Source organism: Ambystoma mexicanum, chromosome 2p (genome assembly GCF_040938575.1).
Source record: "Ambystoma mexicanum isolate Mex_15411 chromosome 2p, UKY_AmexF1_1, whole genome shotgun sequence".
NCBI classification, from domain to species: Eukaryota; Metazoa; Chordata; class Amphibia; order Caudata; family Ambystomatidae; genus Ambystoma; species Ambystoma mexicanum.
This window is the reverse complement of record NC_090923.1, coordinates 1,062,320,589-1,062,348,440: the sequence shown is the minus strand read 5'-3', so window position 1 is coordinate 1,062,348,440 and position 27,852 is coordinate 1,062,320,589. Positions and strand designations below refer to the sequence as shown.

At 50.4% G+C, this 27,852-nt stretch overlaps 1 protein-coding gene across 1 annotated transcript in view; it reads right to left on the bottom strand.

The window, feature by feature from the left end:
* The window catches only part of LOC138567109 (phospholipase A and acyltransferase 3-like), a 106,256-nt gene that overhangs the window by 59,598 nt on the left and 18,806 nt on the right, over positions 1–27,852 (bottom strand). The window contains exon 3 of the mRNA XM_069644989.1: positions 1,186–1,288. Coding sequence (XP_069501090.1) covers positions 1,186–1,288 — 103 coding nt within the window. The remainder of the gene's footprint in view (positions 1–1,185; positions 1,289–27,852) is intronic.

The window sequence follows — 27,852 nt, the reverse complement described above, 5'->3', positions numbered from 1 at the left end:
ATCTTGCAGACAAAAGAAATTGAGCCTATTTTGTGAAGTGTTGTTGGAAGGATCCATTGCATCTATAATGAAGCCTATGGATTGTTGTGCTAGATGACGGCTCGACATATGAGAATAGGTTGGGAATGCTTTTGTTGGATACTTGATGGAATATTTGTGTTGCAATTTTGGGTAGCCAGGAGGCGACAAACTTATTAAGAGTAGGACTTTGAACGTTTATGTTGGCCATTTCGTTGGACATTCTTTTGTAGAATAGGGTATCCATGGAGAGACATGGACTTGAAGGTTTAGGTTAACAACTTGAGTACTTATCTTTGAAGGTGTGAAACATTTGAAGAAACCCCACTGTGTACTGCCCTATCCCTGACACAGTTTAATTAAAGAATCTCCTTATCACAGATATTTACCTGGTACCAACAGATGGGTGACCCAATCCCTATCTAAGCCAAATACTGAATAAAATAATTCATTTTAAAACATTTGGTTCATTCCTCAGCTTTACCAAGCAACCACAGCCTCGAACTCTAGGTCAAGTGCAAGGTCTAAAAAAATGTACACGTCACAGGTCTCACAGAAAGAGTGTGCCAAATTACTAGTGAAGGTCTCAGTGCACCAGAATGGAGCCATTTCAGACTTTAGCTAGCTGCCTCACTAGCCCTCCTAGAACGTTGGTGCCTGGAAGAGGCGATGCGAAAGGAAAGCTTTCTGAGCAGACTCAGCCTTAATACAGCACAGCCAATAGCGACATCATGTTCCTTAGTAGAACTTGGGTCCAGAACTCCAAGGCAACTGATGTACGACTTGAGAAGCTGAACAACAGAGACTGAATTTAAAGTAACTATAAACTCCTCTTTAAACCCCTGCAGATAGTAAAGTCAGGTAAAGAAGCCAAGCATGACTCCCTCTCATTGTTTTAAGAAATGACATGAGGAAGCAGGACTGTGAGGTTAAGTCTTACGAATATTCTTCGAGTTTGTGGGCAATATTGGGGGGAATCATTGTGATGTACAACATCAGGTTTTTGGATCAAACTTGGAACCTTTTGCAGAAGCAATATCAGATATATTATTTTGCCATCATTTCAAATTACATGTTTTTAGGATGTGCTTGTTGGGCATTATTTGCATCTGTGAATTATGGACTAGTGGGCTTTTGAACAGAGCAGTATACAAAGCAAGGTCTTACTTGGAGGCGCTAGGTGCACCACGTAACCATCTCCCACATAGATGGCCCAGTGTTGATAGCCAGTCCGGAAAATCTCGATAAGGTCTCCAAGCTTAGGGTCCATCTGGAAAGCAAGAGGGGGCACAATTAATCTCAGAAAAGGGATACATGGCGCATTATTTACACCTACCACTCCAACCCATTGAATGATGAATGACAGATCATTCCCCAGGAAATGTGTGTTATTAGGAGGATTGTGGTAAAAGGGGATAGTTATACTCCAGAACTGGAAGGGACAGGGTTTTCAAAAACAAAAGACAGAATTGTGTATTAAATAGTTTCACAAGGGACACCAGAAAAGTTATATGTACTGTGATGAGAAAGAGTGGGGCTAGTATTAATGAGGATTTATACTAATTTGCATTTCATTAGGGAGATTGAAAGGTGATGAAAAGGACTGCACATAGGACAAAGTATGAAGGGTGGGAAGGGCTGGACAGGATAAAGGGATCCCAGATCCAACCCAAGAGTTGGAGGGGAGAGGTGACCCAAACCCCAGGGGTAGGGGAAGAGGGAGTACGAAATCAGTGAAGGTAAAGGAGAAGCCCAGATGTAGCCATCATATTGTCACCACATCGCTCTTCTTTATCCCAGTCCTTACTTTTGAGGCATCCTAAAGATATGGATTGGACTGAGTTGAAAAGAAAGAATACTATGAACATACTGTGCACACATCAAACTGTATTGCATTAGAAACCAACGCACTCTGCCTTGTTAAAACTAGGGGCAGTTGCTCTGAGAAGCTGCAGCCTTTGATGCTGGATGAAAGCATTAGATATTGCCCAAATCACTGCCTTGAAAATCTCCTGAAGTGGTGCTGTCTGAACCTCATCCCAGGTGGCAGCCATTTCCCTTGTGGAACGCCCCCAACTCATCTCTGGTAAGATGTATAAGCTACCCCAATAGCACCTTTTGGCTCTAAAACCGTTTTTGTGTTACATGCAGGTAAGCATCCAGGTGGCCCAGATTCACAAGGTGGTCCTCTTTGAAAATCAACTTAACTACTCCATGAAGTCTCTCCATCTTTGAAGAAAATGTTGGTGTCACAGTGTTGACTCACTACGGCTAGCATCACAATGTAGTCACCCAAAGACTGTAGAACTAGCAAAACTATCAAATATGAATGTATCTCTCTATCTTTTGATGGCCAAGCGGGTTGGTTGCCCTTTCCATTTACACACTACATATTCCCTGTACAAAAGATGCCCCCCTGATAGTCCCCGAGGACAATTAGTTGCTGTGGTCCTTATATAAGGAGATATGAAGAAAATCAGATCTTGGATCTGTTTTCTATAATGATATGATATGATATGATAGGTTATTTATATTGCGCTTAATACCCAGAGGTTTCTAAGCGCGGACCCGGGGATCGAACCTGGGTTGCTCCATGTCGTCTAGCTTCCAAGGCGAGCATGTTGCCCCCGAGCAGTCCTCCCGGGACTTATTATCCACTGGTCCATGAATGACTCTTCCCTGAGAGCAGCGAAATGATTCAATCTGCCTACCACTGGAATCATCACTTCTTCTTCGGCATAGTCAGGAACATTGAGTCTTCTGGGGCAGCAAGCTCTTGCCACAGGTGCTGGGCTCCAGGCTTCATACTTGACTTCAACCTGCCTGTGATGTATGAACAGTGAGGCTTGGAAGAGTGCTGAAGAGAGGAGGTCTTGAGTCTGACTGATGGAATCTTGGCTTTCGTCCGAGGGCCAGAGCATGCTTGTCCTCCTTAGAAATATTATGATCCCTCTCCTCTAAATAATCCCCAGACAGCTTTCTCTTGGGAGAACTTTTAATGCCACATTGTTTCTGAAAACGATCTGTGTGCAAGTCTTTCCGATGAATGCATCTTCAAGTAGCCAATCCAGTATCTCTCATCAAACTTATGATCTGAAAGCTAGTGCATAACTACTCAAATGCCTAATCCTTTGTCGATAGTAGAATACAATTCCTGGAAGTCATTGAAGAGTGATTGTACGGCCTGAGTGGTATATATGCTGGTTCATAGCGGAAGATGAGCATCTATGTAATTTATGTTAAGGCTGCGGCTATCATCTTGTCCCAGGACCTTTAACAGATCCCTCTGCTGCAACCTTTAGACGGTCTACCTATGAGACTGGCTAATAAAAACACAATCTCTGGTGAGGGATGAAGCAAACCTTATACCCAAACAACAATTTTGCCTTTTTAAGCGAAAAACTGCATTTTTGCATGGTTCTTTCCATTCATGGAGCATCTTGCTCATGGCAGACAAAATCAGTATCAATTCCTTCCTGGCTGGCTATTTGAATTGTCTAATCTTGGGTTCCGGAGAGGGAGCTGGCTCTTCCTGAGTGTTAGGCCCTAGTCTCTGTGGTACATGAAGAAAATTCTGCTAGAGAGCACCTCTATATGAAGGTATTTGCCCTTTGGTTCATCTTTTGTTTCATCCCCATCTAAGGATGTATCAGGAACGGAGAAGAAAAGGAAGAGGAGGAATCTGGCTATTTATAAATGCCTTGCTTTTTGGAGTGACCATAAACTTCCTTAAGTGTTTCTTTATAAGGCTACCATCTCTTGTCACCTGAATGGGAGTCTTGAAAGGACCTTTGTATTTCCTTAGATCACTTATCGTGGGCAGTGAGATGAAGAATCAGGCACTGTTCTTTCCTAGACACACATTTTCCAGGCTGGAATCTCATATTTACAGTTTTTTACTTCTATCTGCTGACAAATGGCAACAATACATCTGTATCCACTCCTTTCATGTTGGCCTGTCTCTCAAGCATATTTGTGCACCAGACATGTGTGGGTCATATCCTGCCTCCTGCACATGCTGCCGTCATCAGAAATCCTTTAATGACTTGAAGGTCCACAACCCCATGGGCATTTTCTATATAGTGTATAGTACTATCAGCTCCTGAGGAGCCATCACTTTAATGTCAGGACTCCCAAGACTCTTGGGTCATTCAACCTGGCTTTCTCAGCAGGGATCAAGAAACACACCACTTGGAGCAACCTCCCACCTGTCAGGTCCCAGTTTATAACAAAAACAAAGAGGTGATGGCTGGAAGGTTTAGAATTAATCTTAACCGGGGAAAGGCCACCAGGGGGCGCGGGCAACATGGCTGCCTGAGCTGAGAGCTCCGTACCCAGCCCCGGGTAATTGCTGGCAGAGAAGAAGAGCGGGGCCCCCAACCTTCTCGAGACCCCCCCACGAGGCTGTGGGAACCTTCGGCCCCCAGCTGGGTCCAGTTCCGACCCCCGGCCGTGAAGGCATCGCCGAGTTCGGCCCTCCGGAAGATTCGCCGGCCCCTCCCCCCACGCGCTGCAGTGGAGCTCGATGGTAGGCCGCGGCGGCCGCGCCGGGCCCGGATGGGGAGGAACCAGACGCGACGCGGAGACTGGGAAAGCTGAGGCGGAGATTGGATGCGAGATCCGCGGCTAAGTGTGGAGACCACCCGATACCCGGACCCGGGTGTGGCGCGTCGGCCCGACGCGAGAGGTGAGATCGCCCGCGGCGCACCCACAGACTCGGAGAGGCGGTACGGGAGTACAACCCTCCCCACCCCAATCTTGAATCCTTCCCTTTTGGACTAGCAGGGCCCGAGGTGGGACTGCGGAGGCCTCACCCCCCCACCACACCACCAGACAGGAGAGCGGACGCGTGAGCACACTTCTCCACCCCTTTAAAACCCTCTGGAGTGCTCCTTTCGTGGACTGGAGGGAGACCCTCTCCAAATACCAATTCGTAGCTTCTGGAGGCGAAATGGCTGCGGGGGGCTCCCCCACCCCTCCCCCCGACCTGGGGGCGATACAAAATAATATCCAGATGATCCTGGAGGAAATACGCGGGATGCGAACTGACATGGGGGCCAAACTGGCGGACCTCGCCACCAAAGTCACCACCCTCGAGGACCGGATGGAGGGGGTCGAAAATAACCAGCTCTCTACGGCACTTCTGGAGACCCAAATGGAGGTCAGATTCCAGGACATACATCGGCGGGAGGAAGAACTTCGCTTCAAAGTGGACGATATGGAGAACAGAGAACGGAGGAACAACCTACGCATTTTCGGACTGGTGGAATCTGAGGGCGAGACCGTACAAGGCCTGGAGGGCAAAGTACTGGATATAGTAAGGATTGTCCTGGGTGAGAATGTTGGAGGCGAGATCAAGTTCGACAGGGTCCACCGGGCGGGGGGCGGAGGTAGGGGCCCGCGCTCAGTGTTGGCCCAACTGCATCACTACAAGGACAAAGCCAGGATCCTGGAGAAGGCAAAGAACCTAGGCAACATCCAATATGGGGACTCTAGGGTGTCCATATTTCAAGATCTCTCAGCCCTCACCCTGCTAATGAGAAAGAAATGCGGCCCCCTCACAAGATGGCTGCAGGGGAAGGGGGTCAGATACCGCTGGGGCCACCCCTTCTACTTATCGTTCGAATGGCAGGGAGAGAGGTACCATCTGGTCTCGGAGGGGGACATCCAGAGGGCCACAGATGACCTGCTTGGCGACACACCCGCTCCTTCGGGCAGTGCAATGGCCGGCACCCAGGAACCCCCTAGAGGCCCGGTCGGCCCGCGGAAGCTCAGCGGCAAGTCGAAGGTTAAGGGGACTCGCAAGTTTCAAAAAACAAGACACCCGCCACCAAGCTCCGAGGATTGCCCGGACCCGTGACTACGCTACTCCCTCGAGGATTGAGGGACTGTGCTGATGCTCCTGCACTCCAGGCTCAAGCAGTGTTGGAACATGAGACCCGGCCTCACGAGGCCGATACCGATCGCCATGTTGGAGTGAGATTTAACCCGCCTGGTTTAGGGGCGGAAAGCAGCGTGATGCAATGTTCATGGTTTTGTTGTGTTTTCCCCGGTTTGGGGCTGAGTGCTGGACTTTGGGGGGGAGAGGGGGACCGGGGGGTTCATTGGCTTCTGTGTTGACTGCCTCCATTGAGGCAATGAGTGGGGTCGACACATAGGGTAATATTACGAGATGGGGATCCCTAACACAAGAAATACCCGGGGCTGGGGTAAGAGTCCTTGGTGGTTCGTTGACCAACCCCGACACTAGTTGGGGGGCGTGGACGGACGCCTTACAATGACAGGGAAAAGGGAAAGGGGGGAAAGGGAGGGAGGGGAGGACAGGGGGGGGAAGGTGGGGGGGGAACACAGGGGAAGGGAGGGGGGAATAGCCGAGTCAAACCGGGATCCACGATGCGGACACAGACCACAGAGCGACATCACGACACAGGTCAATCCGAGGGGGCCCCCTTGTGCGACAATGGTTGAGGGCAAAATAGGCACACTGAATGTCAAGGGCCTTAACTCCCAGAACAAGAGATCCCTGACGAGTAACATGTTTTGCAAACAACATCTTATGGTACTCTTCCTCCAAGAAACCCACTATAGACAGGGCAAGGAATCACCCATAAGGGGAAGAGACATAGGATCTAATTACTGGGCCTCCCACAGAAGTTCAAAGAAGGAAGGGGTAGGGATCATCCTGAACAAAACGTTCCACCTATCCAACATGGAAACCAAGAGGGGCTTTGGGGGACGGTTCCTGGCAATCAAGGGCACCCATGAGGGCGAACGTATCACCCTGGCTACCCTCTATGCACCCAACTCTGGCCAGATTAGGTTTATAACCCAGGTGATGGGGGTAATCGATGAATGGGCGGAAGGGGCCATGATCCTCGGAGGTGACTTCAATCTCATAAGGGACCCCAAATTAGACTGGTGGACGGCCCGAGGGGTAGAACCCAAGGCGACTTCTAAAGATAACATCTCGTTCCAGACCCTCCTGAGAGAACACTACTGGGAGGATGTTTGGAGGGCGGCACACCCAGAACCGGGAGGTTATACATTCTTCTCCCCTCCACACAACACATACACTAGAATAGACCTGCTCCTGACCTCTAGGGAGGGAGGCGGAGTGGCCACGGACCCGCGAGTCGAGGCAATAACTTGGTCGGACCACGAACTCCTAGTGGTGAGCTGGCTTCTCCCCGTCTCCCCTCGGTCAGCCCATTGGAGGTGCAATGATGTGCTGCTCAGGGACCCAGTCTTTAGGGATTTCCTGAGAAACGAAATGGCGGCATACTTCGAGACGAACGATAATGGGGAAACAGGCATGCCAATGGTGTGGGAAGCTGCAAAGGCCACTTTCCGTGGCCTCCTCATAGCAGAGGGAGCCAGACGTAAACGGGAAAGGGGGCTCATCGAGGCCAGAATACGGGCTGACCTTGGAACCCTGCGGGGCAGGCTCAACCGGGGGGGGACGGACAGGGAATCCATTTTACTGGAAATGAGTGAGAAACGACAGGCACTACACACGGTTCTCATAGGGGAGGTGGTTAAGAAGCTGAGATACACACGGCAGAGGTACTACGAGAAGGGAGACAGGGTGGGAACACTGCTGGCTCGTAGAGCTAGGGGATGTCGACTGGAGAGGAGGGTTGGCCCTATTAGAGACCGGGGGGGCTCCATGCTCAACAACAAGGCCGAGGTGGTGGGCTCCTTTGCTGAATACTATAAGGAACTGTACACAAAACAGGGGGGAACTTCACCGGAGGAGATGCGGGCATACCTGGAGGAACACCCTCTGCCCCGCCTGACTGAGGCGGAATTACAGGAATTAGAGGCAGACATAACCACCGACGAGGTCGAGGCGGCCATCAAGAGGCTCAAGGTGGGCAAGGCCCCGGGGGGAGATGGCTACACGGCTGACTTTTACAGGCAGTTCGCACCCTCACTGGTGGGGCCCCTAGCCAAACTCTTTAACCAGATTCGGAACGAGGAGACGCTCCCAACCTCTTTCCTCCAGGCCCTCATCACGGTTATCCCGAAGCCGGGTAAGGATCCGAGGGAGTGCGGCTCCTATAGACCCATCTCCCTCTTAAATCTTGACGCCAAGATATTCACCAGAATCCTGGCATCCCGCCTAGAAAAGTGCCTTCCCCGACTGGTCCACCCCGACCAAGCGGGTTTCATACTCAATAGACAGGCCTCGGACAGCATGCGTAAAACCCTCCATGTGCTGTACGCAAGGGAGATCCGGAACGGGGGAGCTCTGCTCCTATCCCTGGATGCAGAGAAGGCCTTCGACAGGGTGAGTTGGGAATTCATGGGAGAAGTCCTGTCGGCGGTGGGGATGGGCCGGAGGTGGTTAGGCTGGATGGCGGCCTTGTATTCTTCCCCGACAGCCAGGGTGGTAGCCAACGGGACGAAATCAGTGTCCTTCCCCCTGGGGCGAGGTACAAGACAGGGATGCCCCCTATCTCCCCTGATATATGCCCTAGTCATGGAACCCTGGGCAGTCTCGGTACGCAATAATGAAAACATTACGGGGGTCCGATTGGGCGACTCCCATTGCAAGATCAGTCTATTCGCAGACGACGTCCTCCTGTATATCTCTAAACCATCTCAGACGATCCCCCACGTTCTACAGGCCCTGGCGCGCTATGGCAACCTCTCCGGGTACAAGGTCAACCTGGGCAAGTCCGTGGCCTTCGTAGGGGGCCAATTGCCGGAGCCGGAGATGCAATATGTGGAAAGTCTCCCCTTCCAGTTGCAGAGAGAGGGGTTCCGATACCTGGGAATCCTAATCCCATCCGCCCCGGGCGACCTCTTCGCGCGCAATTTTACCCCACTATGGACAGCAGTTAAGAGAGATACTGAGAGGTGGGCGGCGGCGGGGTTCTCATGGATGGCACGGCTGAACCTGATTAAGATGGTGATACTCCCCAAGTTTCTGTTTCTCTTCCAGATGCTCCCCACCCAAGTGCCGAAGCCCTTTTTTGGCTCAATGAAACGGGCATTGCTTCGATTCCTCTGGGCGGGGAAGAAACATAGAATCTCCTACGATGTCCTGACTAGACCAAAGGAGGAGGGAGGAGTGGGATTCCCTGATTTTGAAACATATTACAAGGCGTCACAGTTGAGGATCCTGGTTGACCATTTTAATCCTAGGACGGAGAAGCAGTGGGTGGCCCTGGACAATAGACTTCTCGCCCCGGTCACGATCGACGAACAACTATGGGTCCCAAGAACACACATCCCTAGGAGGGTACATGAACACCCGGTGTTAGGGGTTCTCTGGTCGATCTGGAAGGAGGGGAGCTACTTCAGGTGGCTCACGACCTGGCCCTCCCCACTGAGTTGCATTTGGGCGCCCCCATTCCTGGCTAAAATAGCAGAACCAGCTGCATATCAGAGTTGGTATGAGGCGGGCCTCGTTAGGACAGGCCACATGTGGGTGGGGGGATCTTTTATGCCCCTTCCTGACCTCGAGGAGGCCTTGGGTCTGGGCAAACTGTCGCCATTCCGCTACCTCCAGCTCAAGGGAGTTCTCTCAGAACCATCATGGGGGGACACTCTCAGGAGGGACCTCACAGATTTTGAGAAACTGATCATCTCCACCCGGGGCTCCAGGGGGGTGATAGCTCGATTGTACAGACTCCTCTTGCTGTCGATACCAAGGGATCCCCCCCCAGCACGAACGCAATGGGAAAGAGACCTTGGCGTGGCAATTGACGATAAGAGATGGTCCAAGATGTGTATCCGAGCCCATCGTTCAACCACGTCCCTCCAATACAGACACCAGGCACTAAAGGTACTACATAGGTGGCATTACCCCCCCCCAGAGAATATCCAAAATGCTCCCAGGCTACGACCCACACTGCTGGAAATGTCGAAACGCCACCGGAAGTTACATACACATGTGGTGGTCATGCCCCAGGGTACAGATATATTGGGGGGAGGTCCTATCTTGGATCAAAGGGGTTGAGGGGATAGACAGACCCCTCTGCCCCTGGTTGCTCCTCTTTGGGATCGAGGTGGGGGAAGATCAGGAGGACACTCAGGGCCACATGCTTCAGGTTATGCTGGTGGCGGCCAGGTGTTGCCTGGCCCAAAAATGGAAAAGCCCAAACATGCCACAGGAAAAGGAATGGGTCAACAAGGTCCGAGCGATCTATGACATGGAGTTCCTCACACATGTCCTTGACGAATCTAAGACCAACATTGGTGAACTCTGGCTCCCGTTTTTTGAAAGATATGAGCACAGAGCATAAGGGGTCCAATCACTGCGGTGGGACAGGTTTCTGTCTTCTAGACATCGGGGAACGGTAAAATTCAGAAACTCTATGGGCACCCAGCAACGGGGACGTGCTCCCTGCCCGACCACAAGGGGGGCCTAATTGACGGAGCCCAAAGACCAGTGTGCAATACATGCATGTCGCCTGTGCTCTGGAACTGTGCATTATGCTTTGAACTGTTAAATCTGGACTCTATTTTTGACTTCACGGCTAGGGGGGAGGGGGGAGGGGGGATAAAAGGGTTAATGAATAAATGTAATTTTGTTTTCTTTGGCACAATGTTTGCAGTAATAACCTATAAAATGTTAATAAAAACATATTTTCAAAAAAAGAATTAATCTTAACCACTGGCAATGCTCTGGGCAACCCTCCAGACCACCGTTCTTCGCCTGCCAAGCCATTACAGAAGGGAAAGACCATATGCAAATCAGGCTTGGCCCCACCCCAAAAGGGGCAGTCCAGCCCGAACTGCTAGGCCACATCCCTTCTGCACGAGACCACAAGCATCCCCAAACATGTTTCGCCCTTGTTGGGGCTCATCAGTGAGGAGTAGCTTGGGTCTCTAGGCCCAGCAGGCACGGGACCCACGTCTGGGCATACCCGTCCCACTCGGGGTGACATAGCAAAAACAAAGAGGTGATGGCTGGAAGGTTTAGAATTAATCTTAACCACTGGCAATGCTCTGGGCAACCCTCCAGACCACCGTTCTTCGCCTGCCAAGCCATTACAGAAGGGAAAGACCATATGCAAATCAGGCTTGGCCCCACCCCAAAAGGGGCAGTCCAGCCCGAACTGCTAGGCCACATCCCTTCTGCACGAGACCACAAGCATCCCCAAACATGTTTCGCCCTTGTTGGGGCTCATCAGTGAGGAGTAGCTTGGGTCTCTAGGCCCAGCAGGCACGGGACCCACGTCTGGGCATACCCGTCCCACTCGGGGTGACATAGCAAAAACAAAGAGGTGATGGCTGGAAGGTTTAGAATTAATCTTAACCACTGGCAATGCTCTGGGCAACCCTCCAGACCACCGTTCTTCGCCTGCCAAGCCATTACAGAAGGGAAAGACCATATGCAAATCAGGCTTGGCCCCACCCCAAAAGGGGCAGTCCAGCCCGAACTGCTAGGCCACATCCCTTCTGCACGAGACCACAAGCATCCCCAAACATGTTTCGCCCTTGTTGGGGCTCATCAGTGAGGAGTAGCTTGGGTCTCTAGGCCCAGCAGGCACGGGACCCACGTCTGGGCATACCCGTCCCACTCGGGGTGACATAGCAAAAACAAAGAGGTGATGGCTGGAAGGTTTAGAATTAATCTTAACCACTGGCAATGCTCTGGGCAACCCTCCAGACCACCGTTCTTCGCCTGCCAAGCCATTACAGAAGGGAAAGACCATATGCAAATCAGGCTTGGCCCCACCCCAAAAGGGGCAGTCCAGCCCGAACTGCTAGGCCACATCCCTTCTGCACGAGACCACAAGCATCCCCAAACATGTTTCGCCCTTGTTGGGGCTCATCAGTGAGGAGTAGCTTGGGTCTCTAGGCCCAGCAGGCACGGGACCCACGTCTGGGCATACCCGTCCCACTCGGGGTGACATAGCAAAAACAAAGAGGTGATGGCTGGAAGGTTTAGAATTAATCTTAACCACTGGCAATGCTCTGGGCAACCCTCCAGACCACCGTTCTTCGCCTGCCAAGCCATTACAGAAGGGAAAGACCATATGCAAATCAGGCTTGGCCCCACCCCAAAAGGGGCAGTCCAGCTCGAACTGCTAGGCCACATCCCTTCTGCACGAGACCACAAGCATCCCCAAACATGTTTCGCCCTTGTTGGGGCTCATCAGTGAGGAGTAGCTTGGGTCTCTAGGCCCAGCAGGCACGGGACCCACGTCTGGGCATACCCGTCCCACTCGGGGTGACATAGCAAAAACAAAGAGGTGATGGCTGGAAGGTTTAGAATTAATCTTAACCACTGGCAATGCTCTGGGCAACCCTCCAGACCACCGTTCTTCGCCTGCCAAGCCATTACAGAAGGGAAAGACCATATTCAAATCAGGCTTGGCCCCACCCCAAAAGGGGCAGTCCAGCCCGAACTGCTAGGCCACATCCCTTCTGCACAAGACCACAAGCATCCCCAAACATGTTTCGCCCTTGTTGGGGCTCATCAGTGAGGAGTAGCTTGGGTCTCTAGGCCCAGCAGGCACGGGACCCACGTCTGGGCATACCCGTCCCACTCGGGGTGACATAGCAAAAACAAAGAGGTGATGGCTGGAAGGTTTAGAATTAATCTTAACCACTGGCAATGCTCTGGGCAACCCTCCAGACCACCGTTCTTCGCCTGCCAAGCCATTACAGAAGGGAAAGACCATATGCAAATCAGGCTTGGCCCCACCCCAAAAGGGGCAGTCCAGCCCGAACTGCTAGGCCACATCCCTTCTGCACGAGACCACAAGCATCCCCAAACATGTTTCGCCCTTGTTGGGGCTCATCAGTGAGGAGTAGCTTGGGTCTCTAGGCCCAGCAGGCACGGGACCCACGTCTGGGCATACCCGTCCCACTCGGGGTGACATAGCAAAAACAAAGAGGTGATGGCTGGAAGGTTTAGAATTAATCTTAACCACTGGCAATGCTCTGGGCAACCCTCCAGACCACCGTTCTTCGCCTGCCAAGCCATTACAGAAGGGAAAGACCATATGCAAATCAGGCTTGGCCCCACCCCAAAAGGGGCAGTCCAGCCCGAACTGCTAGGCCACATCCCTTCTGCACGAGACCACAAGCATCCCCAAACATGTTTCGCCCTTGTTGGGGCTCATCAGTGAGGAGTAGCTTGGGTCTCTAGGCCCAGCAGGCACGGGACCCACGTCTGGGCATACCCGTCCCACTCGGGGTGACATAGCAAAAACAAAGAGGTGATGGCTGGAAGGTTTAGAATTAATCTTAACCACTGGCAATGCTCTGGGCAACCCTCCAGACCACCGTTCTTCGCCTGCCAAGCCATTACAGAAGGGAAAGACCATATGCAAATCAGGCTTGGCCCCACCCCAAAAGGGGCAGTCCAGCCCGAACTGCTAGGCCACATCCCTTCTGCACGAGACCACAAGCATCCCCAAACATGTTTCGCCCTTGTTGGGGCTCATCAGTGAGGAGTAGCTTGGGTCTCTAGGCCCAGCAGGCACGGGACCCACGTCTGGGCATACCCGTCCCACTCGGGGTGACATAGCAAAAACAAAGAGGTGATGGCTGGAAGGTTTAGAATTAATCTTAACCACTGGCAATGCTCTGGGCAACCCTCCAGACCACCGTTCTTCGCCTGCCAAGCCATTACAGAAGGGAAAGACCATATGCAAATCAGGCTTGGCCCCACCCCAAAAGGGGCAGTCCAGCCCGAACTGCTAGGCCACATCCCTTCTGCACGAGACCACAAGCATCCCCAAACATGTTTCGCCCTTGTTGGGGCTCATCAGTGAGGAGTAGCTTGGGTCTCTAGGCCCAGCAGGCACGGGACCCACGTCTGGGCATACCCGTCCCACTCGGGGTGACATAGCAAAAACAAAGAGGTGATGGCTGGAAGGTTTAGAATTAATCTTAACCACTGGCAATGCTCTGGGCAACCCTCCAGACCACCGTTCTTCGCCTGCCAAGCCATTACAGAAGGGAAAGACCATATGCAAATCAGGCTTGGCCCCACCCCAAAAGGGGCAGTCCAGCCCGAACTGCTAGGCCACATCCCTTCTGCACGAGACCACAAGCATCCCCAAACATGTTTCGCCCTTGTTGGGGCTCATCAGTGAGGAGTAGCTTGGGTCTCCAGTTTATAACAGCAAGGGTACAAGTCTGGTCACTCTTTGTCAGTCCATCTTCAGCTTCCAATCTGAAATGGGCACAGGCCCTACCGTAAGTATAAAGGGCAGATCGTACTTCACTGCCATATGCTGGTGCTCTATGTTTCCTTATTTCATCTGGAGTTGGTTTTACACTTGCTGGACTATACATCTGCGACAATCTAGATTAATATTGCTCATATATTCAACCATTTGGTTGCCCAAATTTCCAGAGGCTTAGATGCAACAATGTCATCCAGATATGTAATGTCCAATTTGAGATATAAACTATACAGTGCTGTTGGAAGTGAGACGCCCAAAAGGTGCCTGTTCACTAGGCAGGACTCCTTGAAAGTACGTACTAAGATGAGTATGCGGGACGTAAGTGTCATGGAACATGTTTAAAGACATTGCATAATTAATGCACCATGCGTAATTCCATTGGTGCTCTTTTGCACAATGTGTTACCCTTTAATTTTCATTGCTTGATATCTTATTTTCTGACCCGCCGTTTTGCATCAGCACTCCTTATCTCTGTGTTATTTCCTTTCACTACTTGCTCATAATTTCTCTCACTTCTTCACTGGGCTTAGAATTCCCCTCACACCACGTTGTCGCTCATATGACTCTTGTTATTTTAACATGCTCTTTATTCTCATTCAAGGCATTGCTCCTTTGGATCTGTTCCGTTGATTCTGCACTATACAAGTTGTCAAAAGTGGGATCAACAGAACCTGACATATGGGACCAGATTCTCAAAGCAGCCCAAACCACAAAGGGCATCTTAGATGTGCCCATTCAGAATCCCTTTTTCACCCCTTTGCACATTTGCGTAAAATCAGTAGGCATTTCTGCACATTCAATAGTGCAACCTAAATTCACAAACAGGATCTGCTTTAAAATGCACAGAAAATGTAGACTTTCCTCAGTACCAGTTTGGAAGAGGTGCAGAGGTTGCTCATTGTATGACAGGGTCTTTCCTGACCCTGTCATTCAATTTCTTTTTAACTGTGACAGCAGTGGTATGAACAATGTGCAGAAATAATTGGTTGCAGAAGATTACTGTACTGCGGCAGACTTGGCATCGGGAGTGTGTAATTATACTGCGCTCTAATGCCCCGGGGCGAGGTTATAAAATAAACAAATATCATTTTTTTTAAAGTGGGATGCACTGCTCCATGGAGACTGCTGCAAAAAGGGACCATCATACCAGTACCAGAGATATAGCAGAATCACAGGTTTTACTCAATCCTGTTTCTGGTACAAACGTACTCGGGGAAGTGCAGACCTGTGATGGACCAAAAAAGGAAATGTGTGACTTTACAAGCCATTGTTACTCTAATTCACATGGGAGATTACCTAGCAGCTTTGGATCCTAAAACTCTTAGCAGCATGTGCAAATTCACATGGACCCTCAGAAGTATGAAATTCAGGGTGCTCACTTTCAGATTGGCCTCGGCACCTAGAAAATTCACCAAGATAATGGCCTCTTTATGGGGCTGCTGCGCGAACAAGGGATCCAAACGTTTAATTATGTGCATCAATTGTGAATTTCTGCTTCAGTTTTATTAAGGGCTATGTCTGCAAGGTTCTCCTGACCTGACTTCTTCCTCAATTGGGAGAAATGTGACTTACAATCTGTCTCAACAGCTCATCAAGGTCGTCTTTTGCACAAAAAAGGGACGATTGTTTCTTCGTGAAGACTACATTAACACACTTCTAGAAGGATCAGAGTAACATGCAGGCGCTTTCATCCAATAGAGGGAGCAATGGCATCAACTATGCAAGTTATCCCTTGAGCACACTATATGAAACCAATTGTATAATTCCTTTTGTACAATTCCTTTTGTACAATTGGGCTCCAACTCACACCAATTTGGTCCCACAGTTGGGCCCTTCCCTGACTTTGTCTAAGGTTATCTCATCTGCGGTTCCTGTGAGACATTGTACCACTGGCCCCTGCAGTGAAGTCCAGGGGACACTGAGTTTCAATGGAGAGATTGTGAGTCTGGCCAGTGAGTGTAATTGGGGTACTACTATTGTTATGGCATTCCCAAGGGGGTCAATTTTGTTTCCTATTCTTTGGTGGTCAGTGGTGTTGGTGTAAATGCACTTGCGAGTGCCCCTTTAGTGGTCATGGGTGTCTATAGGAGTGGTGAGGATGTAAGGGCTCCGTATCTGCCAATTTCTTTAATGCATGGGCCCAGTGTGGGTGGTCTGGTGTTCCTAAAATACCTCCTCTGAGTCCAGCAACCACTAGCTCAAAGTATGCCCTCTGACCAGCCCACTATTGGTCTCCAAGGTAAGGCAGGGGATTTGATCACAGTGCCAACAGCAAAGCTGTTGAACATTATGCCATTATGTGCACTATTTTCATCCCACAAATGTGGAAAACCTTCCAGGCATTGTAGTCAATGGTAAAATCACAGCTGCCATTGAATCCTATGGACAGAGGGATACCATTTCTAAGGAGGCAATGCACCAGCTGAAGAGATGATGTAGAAGCTGCCCTCATTCTTTGCTTGTTCACAGTATCATGGATAAACAGTCATGGCCATCTCTGTTCTGTGTCCAATATTTGCCCATGGGATTTTTGTCCATGGTCTGTCCATGAATCACTGCTATTTTTCCCATGGTTTTTTGCCATGTAACCGACTATACACGGACAGGCAACATTTGGTTGTCCATGTTAGCAAACATAAATAAAGTTGCTTATGTATATACATCTTGGTTTTGTCTGTCTCAATTATTTTTGTCTATGGTCTGTCCATGAATCAGGGCAATAACATGATCCATGTTCCCTGTCCATGTAAAAGGTGCAGAGAAACCCCTCAACGTTCACACCAGAAAAAATACAACCCACTACGTAAAAAAGGCCCAGCACACCTCTTGCAAGGAGAACCAAGTTTTAATTCCACAAAAATAGAAATGCGCCAGCAAAGAGCTCTGCTTCCAGGGAACATTTCGCCAGAATTGGTACAAGCAACACTTTTTAAAGGCACACAGCATCATCAGTGACAAAATTATATACAGTACAATCCCAAATGCCTGGTTGGCGCGACCCTATACATAGGCTACCTGCTCCATATGGGATACCAGGCCATTCGTCCCAGCCCAGTCTGTCCATCTTCATCCACGTGGACTCCTCTCGCACATCAGGGGGCGCAAATTTACAATTAATTGCTTGTTAGGCAAAGAAAAACAATGCATTCTCTATCTCTAACCTGATGTGCACCTGGTACTGCAGACATGGGCTAAGAAGAGACCTTGAGGCCATCGATTCTAACCAACTACAGCTCGATTGCAGACACAGTGGTGCCCTCCTAATGCTTCCCACCTTCGTTTTGGCTATGTTGTTTCATCCTTTCTGCCAACTCGCAGCACAAATCACATGACTTATGGTGAGGGCAACTAATCCTTGTCTTCTGATCTATCTTGATCGAATGAGGGTCCAACAGTTTTTTGGTCGGTGGTCTGGGGGATGGCTGGCACTTTGGAATGCAGGGGATCTTGGGATGGGGGTGCTTGGGCGCTATTATTAAGAATTGGGCCAAGGCAGGTTGGAGGCTCGTGCCCTCCTTCTCACGGGATCACTTTTTACTGAGAGCGGTCAACCCCCTCATGGCCTTGTAGGGTGCATTCCTTCTGGGATACAAAATGTTAGTAACATGAAACAATGGAGGGTTTATGAATCTCTGCTGCTCTGGCCTTTCTCACCGTACCCGATCAACAACCTATTTCTGCATGGACGCACTTTATTTCTAGGTGTGTGACTCCGGCCTGCAACCCTGGCTTTAGCACAGAACTGGGCTTCAATTCCAATATGGCTGCTACTATACAAGGTGGTGCTGGGTTCCCCATGTACACCAGAGTAAAACGTACACCCCCCTCCCACATAATAGCCACTAGCAACACCTGCCTCCCCCCACTGCACACACCCAGGGCCTGCCTCATCCGAAAGCACTGGGGGTCCTGGGTCAAGCACCCCTCCTTCCTAACACAGGTTTATACAAGAACAGACAGCAAGAGCTGTCCATGGTCACACCATGTCCCATGCATCTTTGTGTTTGCTCATCTCTTCATTTTGTGGCTAATTACTCAATCTTAAGGGGTGTTAATGATAGGAAGGAAAATAAAAGATTTTCTGTTCAGAAAAAAATACTAGTTTTGTTTTTTTAGTAACCCCTCAAAGGGACCCCAACTCTAAACCCCACTTTTAAATCACAAATTGATTTCATACCAACCCAAAAAATTACCCTTTCCCTGCACCCTGTAAAAAGCTAGTTCATTTAAATCATTGTATTAGCAAAACCAGTGTGGCATGTGTGCAAATTGCATGCATCCTATGCAATGGGCATCCCAGGGGCTCCTTTTACCATGATAGAAAATTGCATGTTCTGTTCCGCAAGGCAGTATCTATCTGTATACCCAAGATGCTTTGCACAAATACAGCGAGTTATGTTGTCATTTCGACATGAATAAATACAGGTATAAAATAGTTTTCAGTGCACATATAAAATGTTTATTTCCGTAACACTGTTACAATCTTTTCACTATACAATGTATAAAGTCATCCTGATATTGTTAGGGTCCGTCAAAGGTGTGCACATAAATTGTGCAGCCACTTGTTATTCAACAGGAATACCTGGTTTCTTAAAAAAGATATTTTTGTACATGTGTCTGCTTTTGTGTTGATGGGGTTCTTGGCTAGGCAAACGTCATAGAGGGGTGGCGGTTTCTACCAGCAATACCTCCTGGGACCTTTGTCTTTCGGCATGACTATTACTAACCATGCTCATCTAGGGTGAATTTTAAACCACAAATTATTGACAATCCAAAGGTAAAAGAATAAGGGGTAAACAAATATGAAAGGCCATTCAAATGTTCATGTCCATAGTTATTCGTGGTTATCCGAACTCTTCAGGATTAGGTACAATCATGAAGGTCCATGGTACCATGGACATTATAACACCATGGTTATCTATGGTTGTCCACTGTTACTGAATATCTGCAGGATCATGGACAACCATGTATGTACACTAAAAGACCATGGTGGTCCTTGATCTTAAAAACAGGGTATGTGTGTCCGCCGCGGCACATTCATGTAGAAGTACGTAAGAGAATAGGGGCACTTAAAAGTTAGGGTTTGCACACTATTGCATTAAGCATAGACACTGCATAGACTCTTGCTCACTGCAGCGAAACAAAGACTTTTTACTACATATGTGCTAATAGTAATAGTGTGCAAACCTAACCTGCATACGATTTCTTTTTTTTTTTTAAACATGTTTATTTTTGGTTGACACATAGGAGAATCATACATTACAGATTATTAACTCATCATCAATTGTCCAGCCCATTAGTCCCTTTACTTTAGGCTAGCCCTCCTCCCCTTAACCCTCAGTCTAGATCCATCTCTCGCTCCCCCACCTGCCGCACCATGTCCGAGCACTCAGCCGCTAGAGCGTTTGCCACCGAGCGTGGCTTATATGTTAGGGCTGGATAACTCCTGCAGTAGTCTATTAATGGAGCCCAAATGTTTGTGAAGCGTTGAAGGAGACCCCTGCTTGCCGCCGTAATTTTCTCTGCTATGAATATGTCCCATATTTTCAGCCACCATAGGATCATCAGGGGGCCTTCCGGAGATTTCCACGTTCGGGCCACCGTGATTTTAGCGGCTAGCAGTAAGTGAGTTAGGAGGGCAGCCACTCTGCTAGATCTTGGGTATATGCCAGAGATCGGGGCTCCTAATAGGATCGGTTCTGGCTCCAGGGGTAATGTTATCTTCGTTACGTCCTCTATGACCAGGATGCATTGGGACCAGAAGTTTGCAACCACAGGGCATGACCACCACATATGTATGAATGATCCCGGGTGGCCACATTGGCGCCAACATCGGGGGTCTAAGGCTTGGTTGATGTGGTGTAGTCGGAGCGGCGGATAGTACCATCTTAGAAGTAGTTTATGGGCGCACTCTCGGTTAGTGATGCAATAGGAGGAGGACCGAGTGCGTGTCCAAATGTCTATCCACGTCTGGTCGTTTGGATGTCCTAGGTCCGCTTCCCATTGGGCCATGTACGATGTCCTGACCGCTAGGGCGCTTGTCTGCAACAATTTGTAGAACGTTGAGATTCGTCCTCGGTGTGGGGGATCTGCAATTGTCAGCTCTGTGGGGTCCAGATCTCGTGTCGCTGCAGTGCGAGTAGATGGATGGGAGCACCAATGTCTTAGTTGAACATATGAAAAACTATCCGTTTCCTGTAAGTTAAAGGAGCTCTTGCATTTATTACAGGTGAGCGGTTTATCCCCCTCATAGAGCTGACCCAAGGTGCTAAGGCCTCCTGCAATCCAGTTCTTAAAGTTCGCGGGGTGGGCTGCCGGCGAGAATGTCGGGTTATGAAATACTGGGGCTGATGTGCTCAGGTCTCGGGGGATACCCCTATGCTTACGAGTCCACTCCCATGCTTTCAGGGTATGCTTGGTGGAGGATAGCATGGTCGGCCATGTCCTCCGTGAGGCTGGGGGCAGATGCAGAAGAAAGCGGAGAGGGAGGGGTAAGCGGGATTGCTCAATCTCTGCCCATCGTGGTCGGTTCGAGCTATTAATCCAAGCTTGAGTACGGGCTACTTGTGCCGCTATCTGATACTTCTGGAGATCTGGGACCCCTAGGCCTCCCAGGTTGGAGTTGGTCAGCATAGTTCTCAGTGGGATCCTTGCTTTTTTCCCCCTCCAAATGAACTGCAAAATCTTCCTCTGGAGCGGGGGCTGGGGATCATAATTGGGAGGGCTGAGCAAGCGTAGAGAAGTCTTGGGAGGAGGTTCATTTTACACGCCGTTATGTGGCCTAACAGCGATATCTCCTGCGGGAGCCAGCGATCCAGGTCCTCCTCTAGTGTCTTGAATAACGGCTGAAAGTTTGTCCGATAGGTGTCTTCTGGGCGGGCTGGAATCCGGACACCCAGATAGGATATCGCCTCTTCTGACAATTGGATAGAACAGAGGGTTCTGAAGGACGTTTTATCGTGCGGGTCCATTCGCACCCCTAGGGCTGCTGATTTCGTAAAGTTTATGGCAAATCCCGACACCTTGCCGAAAGCGTGAATTTCTGCCAGGGAGGATCTCAACGATTGGGCGGTATCCGTTATGGTTAGCATTACGTGGTCCGCGTATAACGCTATCTTATGTTGGGAGGGGCCTACTTGGGGGCCTTTAATTCTGGGGTTAAGGCGGATTCGTTGGGCCAGGGGTTCCATAAACAAAGCGAACAGCAAGGGGGATAGGGGACATCCTTACCTGGTTCCACATGAAAGGGGTATCGGGTTAGATAGAAGCCCATTGACTCGGAGCAAGGGTTTCTGAGATTGATAGTTCGCTAGGATATATTTCTGGAAAGTGGGACTAAAGTGGAAGGACTCCAGGGTGAGCCGGAGAAATGACCAGTCCACCTTGTCGAAAGCCTTGGCCGCATCCAAGGCCAGGACTGCCAATTTTCGTGAGTCTCGCTGTGTAATTTCAATTAAGTTCAGGACTCTGCGTATGTTATCTACTGCGGCTCTGTTCATAATAAACCCCATCTGGTCTGGATCAATGATGTCTGGGAGCACCTTCGCTAGTCGGTTAGCCAAGACTTTCGAATATATGTTCGCATCCATATTTAATAGGGAGATTGGTCTATACGCTGTGATGTCTTTTGGGTCTTTTCCTGGTTTTAAAGCAAGAACAGTAATCGACTCTTGCATAGACGGCATGATTGTCTCAGAAAGAGCGAAAGAGTTGAAAAGCGTTGTCAGTGGGGCTACCAGCTGGGGGCGGAACATTTTGTAAAAGCGGTTTTAGGCTCTTGATAACATTGTTGACCTCTTCGGTTGTGATCGGGGCCTCTAGCTCATCTCTGGTCGAGGGGGAGATCTGGGGAAGGGCCGCATTCCGAAGATAGGATTGTTGGTCTTCACAGGATCTCGGGGACGCCGTCAACGTATCCGTGAGGTGGGCTACTGCAATGTTCAGTTTATCTTCTTCCACGAACTGGACTTCCCCCCCAAGGATCACGAAGGCCTAGAATAGCGTTCCTCTTCCTAATCTTCGCCAGCTTTTCCACCAAGAATTTGTTAGCCTTATTTCCCTTGGCATAATAACTTTGTTTAGTTCTGGCTAGAATCTGGGCTGTGTCCTCCGCATAATGTGCCTCTAGCTTCTTTCGGACCATCTGCAGGGTCCGTTGTGTCTTAGGCGTCCAGTTCTTTGCCTTACATACTGCTTCCACTCTCTCTACTTCTTCTTGCAGGACCTGGCGGGTTTGCTTTTTCTTCCTATGATAGGCCGCCCCTTGCGAGATTAAGACCCTTCTTACAACTGCCTTCATCGCGTCCCATCTGGTGGCCGGATAGGTGTCCTCATTCTTATTTTCTTTAAAGACATTTTTGATGGCTTTCGCTGTTACATCTCTCAGCGTCATGTCTCCCAGAATCGGGTCGTACAATGACCATTTGCGCTTTGGGGGAGGGTCCGGATCGTGAGCTCTTAGCGTTAAAATGATTGGGGCGTGATCCGATAGGATTCTAGGGCCAATGATTACATCGTCAGTATAGGCTAACGCCTGGGGAGTAGCCAAGAGCAAATCGATGCGGGAGTAGGTTCTGTGTACACTGGAGTAGAATGAGTAATCACGGACCTCTGGGTGTAGTACTCTTCAAGTGTCCACCACATCCAAGGTTCGGAATAATTTGAGGAGGGCCGTAGCAATGCTATAGTCTTTACGAGTCGGGGGGTGGGATTTATATTTGATTGGATCTGGGCCCCGTTGAAGTCACCTCCTATTATAGTCTGGCCCACCACGAACGGCGGCAAGGCTGAGTAAAACTCTTCCTGTTTTTTGTTCGGGGCATAAATAGAAACCAATGAGTACAATTGGTCGTAGATCCGACATTTGATCGCCGCGAAACGTTCTTCAGGATAGAGCAAGGTTTCTAAGATTTGTGGCCTAAGGTCCTTGGTGAATAGTATTGCCACCCAACCTTTCTTGGTGCCATCCGATGCTAGAAACTGTAACGGAAAATGTCTGTCCCGCAGCCTCGTGAAATCTGCTGGGAGCAGGTGGGTTTCCTGCAGGAACACCACCGAAGCCTCTTCGTTCTGCAACCGCCGCAGCATGGATTTCCTCTTCTGTGGTGCATGTAAGCCTCTGACATTGCTCGTCAGGAACCTGACTTTGCGGTGTGGTTGAGAGGTTCCGCTGTCATCCATCTGTTCCTGGGGCGACGTCTGAGGGGAGGGGTGGTGGGTATCAGCCAACATCTATGGGCTTGGTGTCTGTGCAGTTCTCCATTGGTCGAATTTTATGAAACCTCCAACGGGAGGGTAAACTTGTCTTCTTGAGGGAGGCCGATCTTTCCTGTTTGGCAGTTCCCACGGCCAACCGGGCCTTCTCTGTAACTGTGCTCCCAGCCAACGGGGCTGGGATCCAACCACCACGTAGGGTTGGTCTCCAAGGGTGAGTTGATGACATACTCCTTGGAGTAGGGTATGGGCTGCTCGGGACCCGCGGCGTTACTGGTTCCTATTTTCATCTTAGGATTGGTCAGGGAATGACCTCCGGTCCGGGATGTATCATTTTATCTTTCGGCGTCTGACTTCGACCAGGGTTGCTGCTGTTGTCTCTGGGGTAGCTGCTCGGCCCCCTCCGGCGAGTGCTGCGGGGTCTGAGCGGTCGAGGCTTCGGCGAGCTTGGGTGTAGGATGGATTCCGCGTCCTCTAGGTGGCTAATTCTGCGCTGGATTCCCCGAAATGAGAATTGGAGAGTGGAGGGGAATAGCCATCTGTAGCGGATCTGCTGGCTCTGTAGGAATAGCGTTAGAGGTCTAAGGGTTCTTCTTTTCTGTAGAGTCGTTAACGAGAGGTCCTGGAAAATCTGCAGCGGGGAGCTCATGAACGAAAGTTCATCTTTGGTGCGGCTAATGGCCAAAATGGCCTCTATAGTAGCGTAGAAATGGACCCTGGTAATGTAGAAATGGACCCTGGTAATAACGTCCGGGGGCTCGTCTGAATCCACCCCACGTCTTGGGCGAAGCCTGTGAGTGCGATCCAGGATAAGTTGGGTCCTATCCATGTTCAGGAGAAGAGCTTGGAAGAAATTGCCAATGTATTCTGGCAACTCTTTGTCTGGGATGGTCAACGGGACCCCTCGGATGTGCAAGTTATTTCGTCGTGCCCTGTTTTCTAGGTCTTCTTTCTTGAACTCCAGCACTTCATTCTTTTTCTGTAGCGCCAGGATCTCCCATTTCATGTCTAGGATCGTGGCGTCGTGACTCTGGGTCAGGTCCTCCACCTCGCCCAGCCTCTGTTTCGCCTCGATCAGTCTTTGATCGGTCTGGTCCATCCGTGCGGTAAGCCCTGACTTACATGATCTGAGCTCCGCCTTGATGTCCTGCATAAAGGCCTGGATGTCTTCCTTACTGGCTAATTTTCCCTGCTCCTTGGGGGGTTTTGGTGGGGTCATTTTAGGGGGAGGGTCCGACTTCTTCGTTCTGTCCGCCGCCATCAGCATAGTGGAGATGTCCGAAGATTTGGCTGATTTCGTTGGCTTTGACATTGTGCCGAAATGAGGGGCTCCGGGCTGTTGTGACCGCAGTGCTTAGAGATAGCAAGATAGAGCTCTCTAATCTGAGGAGGCAAGAGGCCGAGATCCCAGGGGAGATAGATGCGACTTGTGGGGAGGGGGAGACTCAGGAGAACAGGCAGTCTATCAAGAGCAACAAGGATCCTCAAGCCGGGCCTCCCCGGCGTTAGAAAGGGGCCGCCATAGAGATGCCTCCAACGTGAATTACTGAAGGGAGGTGGGTGGAACGTATCAGGTAGAGGGGGGGAGACCCCCGGAGCCAAGACTCAGGGCTGTGTTGTGGACAGCAGGGGTGGGCCGGGGCGCCCCAGGAACTTCACCAGATGGGAGTGGAGGTCAAGAAGGGCACCCGGGGCCCACCGCCTGGTCTTCTGGGCAGCAGCAGCCAGCCGGCACTTAGTTAGGCCTTAAACACTCTCCTACCTCATTAGGGCCCGGGCCACCGGGCAGGTCACTGGTGCTGGGGGGAAGAATGAGAGTGGAAGGAGTAGCCGGAGAGCCTGTTGATGTAGGGGTCGGCGAAAGGGACTCCCGCTCACAGCGGTATCCGTGCTGGGACTCCGGCGTGGGGTGGCGGGGCAGAGTGGGGCAGGCAGCAGTCCCTGTGGAACCCCAGAGGAGGGTAGACTGGAGGCCTCAGCTACGCCGCCTCAGCACGGCGGTCGGATCATCCATCTGCAGGGGGGGGCACCAGCCTCACCACAGCAGCATCGGGGGACCCTCTGTGTCCCCAAGCTCCAGGCCCTCGGGCAGCGCGGCGCAGGGGGCCACGCGATCCCCGCTCCCCGATGGCCGCGCTCCCGCTGTCAGCCCGGGCGGGCATCAGCTCGCTCTCCGTCGCGGGGGTTGGGATCGCTGGATCTCCCGCGGGGACGGCTCTCACTTCACGGGCGTATTCCTCGATTCCTCGTCAACGAGCCACTACGGCACCGGGGAGCTGGGTGGAAGCCACCCCGCTCCGGGGCCTCCGACGAACTCAGCACAGGGAGGAGGGAGGAGGGGGGAGGCCACCCAGCCACCGGGGCGCAGGGGCCATCAGCCCGTATCAGATCGGGTCCAGCCTTCAAGGAACCGATCTGAAGCTCAACGCGTCCCGCCTCGGGAACGGCGGGGATATTTCCCCATGTCCGCCATTTTGGAAGCCCCGTCAGGAGGTGGGGGCACCGGGAAGACGGGCCGAATCTCATCCCCTGGAGCGATATTGTTGTCCCCCCAGGCAGCAGCCGACGCCTCAGGGGTTCGCCTCTCTCAAGGAAGAAGGTCGCCGCAGACCGATCACTCGAAGTTCAGATTTGTTTCATTGCTGCAGGTCTCGTACGGAGGCCATCACAGGAGCGGCTTCATCGTTCGCACTCCAGGCCATGCCCCCCATACGATTTTTAAGTGCGGTTTGAGATGGTGATATAACCATCTCAGAAAAACCACCATCTCAAAACGTGCTTTAAATTTACAGTATGTACTTAAATAGTGTGCATACAACTAATAAATACATTACAAAGCTTTGAAAAGCGTGAAATCTTAGGCTGTACACTATTACACTTAAGCAATAAACCCCCCGATGGGTCATCGATAGTGGCAGTGGGGTGTCTTGTCTCTCCCTCTTTACAGTCTTGTTCAGAAGGTGCATATCCAACCAGATTCTCACTTCTTGCGGATTCTTTGGTTTACGGGTGAAAACAATGGGCGACAGCCAGAGGATGGGGCTGCAGGCTTTTTCTGTGATCCATGCCTCCTTTAGCTTGTGCAGCTCTTGCTCAACTTTGGGACAAATGAGAAATGGGATCCGTCAGTGCTTACGCGCAATCAATTAGATGGTACGGCCAATGTGGGGCTGAGCTTCCTTTGAAGATGTCAGCAAACCAATACAGCAAATCTTCAATGTCCGTGTCTGTGATAAACTTTCCCCTCTGTGGTTGTAGTTGTGTCAGAAAACCACTTGAGCGACTCCTTGTAATGTAATGGGTATGTCACTGCCATTCGCTAAAATGCGCACTTTCATGGGGCACAAGGTTGGACGAGGCTTTGTGCATGCAAATTGTGCCATGCTCATCACATTGAGCAAAGCTATGTTGTCAATTATGGCTGGCATTGGGTTACCTCCTATGATGATTCCACGCCAGGGGCTTTTTCTTTTTACAAATTTTCTTGATCATGGCTGAGATTAGGAATACGTCCCAATCGTCATCAGAATCCTCTTGTTCTTTGTTTATTGCTTCCATGTGGTGCATATTAGCCTGCTTCCCGATTTGCAAACCTTTGCAAAGTGTCCTATATGGCCACACTTGCCCCACTCTGCTTCTCACACAGGGCAATGTCCTCATGGAGAAAATATCACAGGTGTGTGGTCTTTCTCTCTGCTTGTGACTGGTGGTTGTATTGTGCTCACTTGCTCTCACTGGTCTCCTCTTTCTGATCGCCTATACTTCTTGGAGGTCGATTGTTTGGAATGCTGCCTCCATTTTACCAGCCCTCACTTCAGCTAGCTCGTGGGAGCAGCCCATTTCCAGAATGCGCTGTAGTGTAAAACTTGGTTCGCTTAGAATCTGCCATCACAGTTTGTTGGAGAGGCTTTCTTGTATTATTTGGGATTTCACTTTGTCAGTCTCATCGAGCAATGTGCATGTCAAGGCCAATTGTCAGGGTCAGGCATGGAAGGCATCAATGGGTTCTAAGGCGCTTGCCTGGCCTGCATATGTTGAAAACATTCAAAATCAGCGTTGGCCTGGGTGCTGAAATATTCAGTTAGCACAGGTTTGGCTTTCCCATAAAAAGCATTGACAGGGTTCAAAGTTTGAAATATTGTGTGCACCACTGGGCCTGCATATAAAATAAGTGCAGACATTCTCCTGCCATCAGCCACAAAGTCTTGAGTTTTGTCAAAGTACAGCTATAACCTTTCTGTCCACACGGCCCATTTCGGACCCAGTGCTGATGGAACACCTTGCACAACAAATTCCTTTATGGGTGTGGAAGACATTCCTATCTTACTTGCTGTGTGAGAATTCGGAGGCGCTATCAAAGGGGCCACATCCTCCTCAGACCCAGGCATCCCACCCTCGTCGCCATTTGTGGTGTCTATAGGCCTTTCCCACATCCTCCCTTGAAACTTTGTGCTCTTCTCCTCGC